This window comes from Medicago sativa, chromosome 3 (assembly GCF_051527215.1).
Source record: "Medicago sativa cultivar Bolivia chromosome 3, Bolivia_mono, whole genome shotgun sequence".
Classification (NCBI taxonomy): domain Eukaryota; kingdom Viridiplantae; phylum Streptophyta; class Magnoliopsida; order Fabales; family Fabaceae; genus Medicago; species Medicago sativa.
Window position 1 is genome coordinate 97,355,262 of NC_140751.1, and position 8,038 is coordinate 97,363,299.

Consider the following 8,038-nt stretch of genomic DNA (forward strand, 5'->3'; position numbering starts at 1 on the left):
AAATCCCACCAAATAATTTGCACAAAAAATAACTGAAATTTTTAACGTCGAGATAAAAGAACTCATAAGAACACAACCATTCAACATTACCTGAAGCACCTTCCAGAAAATATTTCCCATCTGCTGCACTTCATTCATTGCAACTAGCTCTGTCCACTAAAGCAGATTTTTCCTTTAGCAAAATGACATTCTTATTCAACTCATGTGTTGCTAATTTACCTTCATCTAATTCACCATTCTAAAGTTTGGACATGTCTGATTCTACATAAAGCTTGATGCAAAAAACATATACAATATGTATCATCGCGTGATTAATTCAACTCTAGTTCCTAACCAAATTCCAAACTGTTGAACATGTCAACAAACTTAATTGCTATCACTATATCTACCATAAAGATAACTCCCAGAAGACAATACGTAATCCACCGTAAAATCAAATAATTCATATCTTTTTAAGTCCTCACTGCTTTATAAACTATCACAGTATCTAGGCTTGAGTGTATATGTATTTTGTGGATTTTGAATTTTAGTCATTTATGACTATATGCAATTTATAACATATATTTTGCATTATTTTTGTTTTGGTAGAATCCTCGATTTTGATTACGATTTTACGAGTCCCAACTTTGCTATCCTATATCGATTCTACAAAAATTCTTGAGTAAAATCCTTCGATTTTGATTGCGATTTTACGAGTCCCGATTTTGCTACTCCCTTTCGACTTAAATAATGTCCCGATTTTGATAACCGAGTGAGAGAAGAGAAGAGATATGGGAGAAACATAATAAGAGATTTATTATTTTGTCGTGGTGGTATTTATGCTATGTATATATTTAGATTATAATTTAAACGACAAGGGTATTGCGGAAATAAGTCATAGGATGATATATCTATGGTCACAATGGTAGGTCCAAGCTAGACCTCATCTTTTTAGTGATCCAAAATAGAAGGATCCTTTTCCAAAGCATCGAAATAACTCTATATATATCAAACAAGAAAAATAACACAACATAATTGAATTGAGGAAATAGGCAAACATGATGATTCTCTAACTACCTTTTTACTTCTTCACCCAAAAGTTCAAGCATATTTTGCAATAAAAGTATTGGGAAAAGAACTCAAGCATACTTCTCACCAATTTCAACGATAATAAGTTCTGAAATTATACGCGGGAGATAGATGAAAAGAATAAGAAGAAAAAGAACTGATGAAATCGACCAAATTCAAAGTGTGATTGCTTTTCCATACGACAACTCCCTTCTCAACAACTGCCTTACAAACAAGTCAGTTAACTCCCTCCTCCAACTCCCTATTAGACCTCAGTTCCTCTCTTTTCCCAACTCACCTATCAATACCACGGCCTAGGTCCCTAACAATATATCCCTAACTTGTCTTGCAAGTATAATAATTGTTATTCTAGAGCATAAATACCTACTTAGACTCTCTCTATCAATAACCGCATATACAAATTCTTTAACATATATTCTGCTAACTATAACATGATTATAAATATATCATAAAGATTAAAGGGTGAGATGTTGCATAAAGTAGAATCTTAGAGTTTAAGCCATTGGGTTGGGAAGAACAAAAATCCCACCATGTAATTTGCCTGGCAAAAGTAACGAGCATTTATAAACTATCCAAATTTAACAAACTCACAGGATTAAGATCATATATAAACATTCAACATTAGCCGAAGCATCTTCAACTGAGCATTTTACTTTCGCACTTCATCCATTGCAACTAGGTCCGTCAGTAAAACAGATTTTTTCTTTGCTGGAAATTGCAACTGATTTTGCGATGCATTCTTATTAAGCTCATCAAGTTTTGCTAATTTAACTTCATCTAATCCACCATTCTAAAGTTAAGAATTGTCCAGCTCTACATAAAGCTTGGTTCCAATTACCGATCAATATGTCACCGATTTTAATTCAGCTCAACTGGTTCCTGCTTGGTTCAAACTCGGACGAATGAGTAAAGATTAATATAACAATTAATTACTAACATTTTTCATTCAAAAAAAGTTGACAAAAGTAATTGCAGTTCAAAAGAGGAGGAAGAGGAACAAACAATTAATTTCATTGCCACCCAAACACATGAAGCAGTCAAATCAAGATAGTAGTTCAACACTTGTAGTGTAAACATATCATAATGCACATATGTAGCAGTCAAAATAAATAAAAGTTTACATGTGGTTGAATTCTTTAGGCACAAAGATAATTCCTTTTTCATTTGGAGCTTTGCAGTTGTATCTAGGAATTTGGCACTCTGAATTTTCATGGCGCTAAGTACTCTTGAATTCTTCATAATATATTTTGCAAAGTGTAGCTCACAAGTGATGCCCCTATAATTTCTAAGTGAGCATGTTGATAGATGGGATAAAAGACATTTTGGAACAATTTGTGGTTCCTCCCAATCTTTGTCATGCAAACGTTCACTTGGTGTAATAACCTGAAAACCATACACATACACAGTCAAATGTATATTATATACGGAATGCAACTAAAAAAAAAATTACTTAACATTATTACAAACCTCATCAATGATAAGAATTTGAAGTTTGGGACAATATTGAAGCAACTTCATGAGACACTTAAATGTCAATAGAGGATTTTGAGCACGGAAGATCAGCTCCATGCGGGTTAAATTGTGAAACATGACAATGTTGTCAAGTGTACCGGGAACCTTCTCATCAACCATAAGCTACAAAAACAAAATATTATAAATTAATCACCAATTCTTTCTATGAGTACTTATTCAAGGGGGAGGTGTATATAAGTATATTGATATTCATACCTCCACACGCAAACGCTCCACGTTGTGAAACCAATCAAACTCGGTAGGAATAAAAACATTACAAATATTTGCTGTGATCAAATTGGATAAACTTATAATTTTCCTCTCTTCTTTTGAATACGGTGGATATGTTGTTTTTGGATTTCCAAACTGTTGTATTTGGATTTCCAAATTCTATTATCTACCGAAGTTGTTACTAGGTTGAGTCACGACCAGATCGCTCTCTGTAAGACGTTTCGTGGCACTACCCAAAATTGTGCAAGGTAGACTATCAACCACGCCGCCTCCAGGATAAAACAAGTCCAGCTACAACTGTGCGGTTAACTACTGCACCGTAGAAAACCGTTCGAGAATTACACCCTCAAATATGGTACTAAGACCACTCTTTAATACTGAAACCACTTTAATATGGTATTGTTACCACTCTATTATGGTGCTAAGACCACTCAACTATGGTGTTACCACCATTCTAACCTTAATTTCTCCAAAGTATCAATATGGCACTACGACCACTCAAATATGGTGTTACCACCATTTCTCCTCAAATAAAAATATTGAATAATTTTTTATATACCGTTAAGATCATTCTTGATACCGACGGGACATTGTTTATTCCAAATAGGGACTATGATCTTAAAAGTACTCTTTATTCCGAAGGGACATATATTATCGAAGGGACTATGAACTTAAGACCATTCTTAATTCCGAAGGGACATTAAACCGAAAAAGGACTATGGTCTTAAGAACACTCTTAATTCCGAAGGGACAGAAAGGAGTAGAAAAAGGTGAAGGACTTGTCAAACAAGTCGAAGGAGGGAGAAGAGATGAAAGACTCGTCAACACAAGTCAAAAAAGGGAGGGAGGGAGAAGAGATGAAAGACTCGTCAACACAAGTCAAAAAAGGGAGAAGAGAGAAAGAGTTCCCGACAACTCAATGAAACTCTTTGGTGTGTGGAATGCACTATGTGAGTTCTCTATTTATAGGGAAAATTCACAACTAATAAGTGAGAAACTTTGGGAACAAGTAATATGAGAAACTTTGGGAACAAGTAACATATTACTTTGCGATTAAGTAATTCACATATTAGATCTAGTACAAAAATATCTTAATTGAGTACTAAAATATATTAAATTGTGTTCCAAAATATTCTAGATTGCGTTCCAAAATATTTTAGCAAAACTTGGGGACTAAGAAAGCACTTTCTAATAATGATTAAATTAATTATTTAATTTATCATTTCCAAATAATAAAATATATATCAATATATATTTTTTCTCCAGTGCTTATGTACCCCCATTAATTAGAGGTACACCCCCACTATATAAACACTACTAATGTGTGTGTTCCATCCGATGTGGGACTTCCACTTTTTTCAATTCACACAACACTAGTTCTACCCAACATGGGAATTTGTGTTTAGTCTTTTTACTCAATTTCCACACATGTTCCAACAGGATGTACGCTTAAAAATTCGGTTTCCAAATCTTGTAGAATCGGGCAGCCAGATAAAAGCTTCAAGAGATATTCATAATATCTGAATTTGACGATATTCAAGTGAAGGACTTTGAGTGAGGGAAGATAAAAGTATGGGATTTCATTCAATGTGGTCCTATCTAATTTGAGGACTGACAAGGTTTTAGTACTAAGAATGAAAGAAGGCAATGTCATTATGGAGTATCCTGAGTTGCAGAGATCAATGATGAGGTTTTCAACTCCGCTTTTTACAGCAGTATAAAGAAAATCATGGATATCTCTATTAAGGAAGCAGCACTTAAGGTAGAACGAGCGGATAGGTAGGGTTTTATCTCGATTGGCGATGACGGAGTTGACGAAATTGGAAAAGGTTAAAGCATCTTGAAAGGGTTGGTCATCGAAGCGGAGGATGAGTTGTGAGATCCAAAGTGGTTTCCACCTCTTTGAGAGGATGCTTGTGGCGGCACCGTCTTTAGTAGTAAGAAAGGAAAGAACATGATAAAGAAGTGAGTCCGGCAAAGCACTGATTCTGTCTTCGTTTGGAATTGAAAGCTGCGGCGGCTGCCACATTGTGGGGAGGATTGCAACACAAGTTAAACCTACTTAGTAGTGAAAGGTCAGAACAATTTTAGAATTTGGTGTCTCGCATATATACACACAGACATGCATGTCATCGTAGATTCAAAGACAAAGCCCAACTATTACATTCTTTCCTTGATTTTTTTTTAAGGGGATCTTCTTTCCTTGATTTGTATAATATTTAAAAAGTAAATATTTTTACATGATCCTGAAACAAAATAGAGCTCTTAATAATTTCATTGAACTTTTAAAATATTTGATTTGATATTTTTTTAAGGGGATTTGTTTTTTTATTTTACAATATATAAAAAAAAGAACAAAAATATTTGTTTTCACCTATATTTTCACCTATAGGTGAAAACAAATATTTGATTTGATATTTTTTTAAGGGGATTTGTTTTCATTTTGATTAATCACCCATATTCATTCATATTTCTCTGTTTCATGTTTTTGCATCTTTTTCACACATTTCAGTTTTGAATTGGTCTTAGGTGTAAACACGAAAGTTGTAGGTATGAATGTTAGCTTTCTAATGCCGTTGGTTTGACTTCAAAAGAATTTATAGAACTTGAGTTATGGTCAAATTACTGCACGTAGGTCACAGTGAATTTTTATGGACTTTCAGCACAACTTTTCCGAATTTAAAATGAAAACTGGTATTGATCGGTACAGAATTGGTCTTAGGCATAAACATAAAAGTTTTAGATAATTTTGTTAGCTTTCCAGTGGCTTTGGTTTGACGTGAATATGATTTTTAGTTTTTGAGTTATGATGAAAATACTCCAAGGAGGTCTTAGCGAAATTGTACGGTGACAGCATTCTCTGTTTCATGTTTTTGCTTTTTGTTCATATGTTTCTGTTTTGAATTGATCTTTGTTGTAAACATGAAAGTTGTTGATAATTGTGATATCTTTCCAGTAGCCTTGGTTTGACATGAAAATATGTTGTGCATGATTATTTATGTTCTTACAAAGATGCATGATGAATTGTTGATACTTGAATACGATGATATATGATGAATTGTTGATGTTTGAATACAATGTTATATGATAAATTGTTGATGTTTGAATATAATATTAATGATGATCTGTGAAGTTGTTATAAGATGATTTAATGTTGTTACTGATGATATATATAATCGTATATGCACTATATGTGTTATTTATGATGCTTATGTTGATGCGATGTTTAAGATGTTGATGTTTATCGTTTGATGCTGTTGTACCATGATACTGATACGATATGAATTAATATGTGCTGCATATGTTGCTGTTAATCTTTATTAAGATGTAAATGTCGATCTAAGTCAAAGAGTTGTAAGATGTTCATGAAGTTTCTAAGACGTAAGATGTTGAGTCCATGCATACTCATTTAAAGATGAGGGCTCATGCCCTGAAGCTTTTGCTCAACGACGATGAGGGCTCATGCCCTGGAGCTTTTGCTCAACGACGACGAGGGCTCATGCCCTAGGAGCTTTTGCTCAACGACGATGAGGGCTTATGCCCTATGAGTATATTTATGCTCAACGACGATGAGGGCTTATGCCCTAGAATGGTACCACATGCATTTGCATTTCATGATGATTCGAGATGGTTTAAGACGTTAAGAGTTGCATAGTCGAGTCTAGATGCATTGTCAAGTCAAGTTGTTAAGTTGTGATGTTTTAACGAATTACCTTGTGATGATGTTATGATTATTAATGATGATATGTGATGTTGTTATGATTATTAATGATGATATGTGATGGTGTTATGATTATTAATGATGATATGTGATGATGTTATGATTATTAATGATGATATGTGATGATGTTATGATTAATAATGATGATATGTGATGATGTTATTGATGGTATGTGATGATGATTAAGACTGTCATATGATGAATAGTGATCCTAATCAATGAAGTTAAGGTGTTAGATATACATTGTTAAGATGAATTGATGATAACGATGTATTTGAATATAATTGTTGAATTATATGAAGTTTATGTTGTTAAATGTAATTGATGAGTTATATGCTTAATATTGTTGCTTGTGAAATCTCACCCCTTCTGCTTGAAAATGTTGCTCTTCGTATGGGTAACTTGCAGGTAACCAAGATTAGTTGCGGTCGTGAGTGGACTCCTCACAAGTGTGTGTGTCTTAGGTGCTCTGATACGTAACGGGATGGGATTATGTCTTTACTTTCTGTTCCTTACGTATTACTTTATGAATCTTCCAAGAATTGATGTTGAACTAAGTTTTATGAGATTTTATATTGAGGCCCTTGTGCCAAAGATTATTTAAGTTGTCAAACTATTCCGCTGCGAAGTTTTAAATATTATGTTGTTGAACGTTTTGAAGGATAAATTATTATTTATTCCATTTATGATTTTTAAGAAGTGTAGCATTCCGTTTAAGTTGTTAAACTCTAATTTTTATTAAGAAATTTTTATGTTGGGAAAACGGGGTGTTACAAGGGTAATCAATGTGCTGATTGGTTGGCTAACTTTAACTTTTCTCTAGACTTTTTAACTGTATGGACAATTTGTCCAGTGAGCTCCGTAGACTTCTTTTTTATGACATCTCCGGCGCTTCTATGTCTAGGAATGTTCGACTGATTTTTTAGTTTTCTTTTGGGCCTTTGGCCCTCTTTAGTACCAAAAAATATATATTTAGAGTTCTTTTTTTTTTTTTGAAGAAAATTTATTTAGAGTTTTTATGGTGGTCTCCTAATTAATTAATATTTAGTTTATATCCTTTAACATTACATTATGTCATTCAAATTAATGTTTTCATTATCTTTTTTAACCCTAATGTCTAAGGTGGACCAACTACAGTATGATCCACCAAAGACCTCTTTATTTTTGTTAGTCTTAGAGCTCGTTTGTTTTAACTTTTAAAAAAAATCATTTTTAAAACTATTGTATCCGTTTGTTACAACTTTTAAAAAATATTAGAATCTAAAAAAAAAAAATCTAAAAACAGCTTCAAATGAGAAGTTGTTAAGAGAAGACTGGGTGGATCAAGAAAACTGGGTTCCTCCAAAATTTGTTCCAAGTTGCCTTTCATCAAACCTTACAACTTGTACTATGCGGGACTTTGCATTTGCAGGCCAACAGAGTTCTCACATTATGTTAGCAATATTTATTCTGGAGAATGCAAGAATCTTAGAAACTATGTCAATCCAGTGCTACGGGAAATGGAAT

The 8,038-nt window shown here is 33.5% G+C and overlaps 1 protein-coding gene across 1 annotated transcript; it reads right to left on the reverse strand.

Annotated features, from left to right (window-relative positions):
• Positions 1–1,717: 1,717 nt before the first annotated feature.
• Positions 1,718–4,840, reverse strand: LOC146942565 (FBD-associated F-box protein At4g10400-like). The gene is made up of 5 exons (XM_085750047.1): positions 4,250–4,840; positions 2,797–2,946; positions 2,536–2,703; positions 2,071–2,451; positions 1,718–1,858 (listed from the first exon to the last, which is right to left on the reverse strand). Exons 1-5 carry the CDS (start codon positions 4,838–4,840, stop codon positions 1,718–1,720), a joined length of 1,431 nt encoding a protein of 476 aa, XP_085606173.1.
• Positions 4,841–8,038: the final 3,198 nt, after the last annotated feature.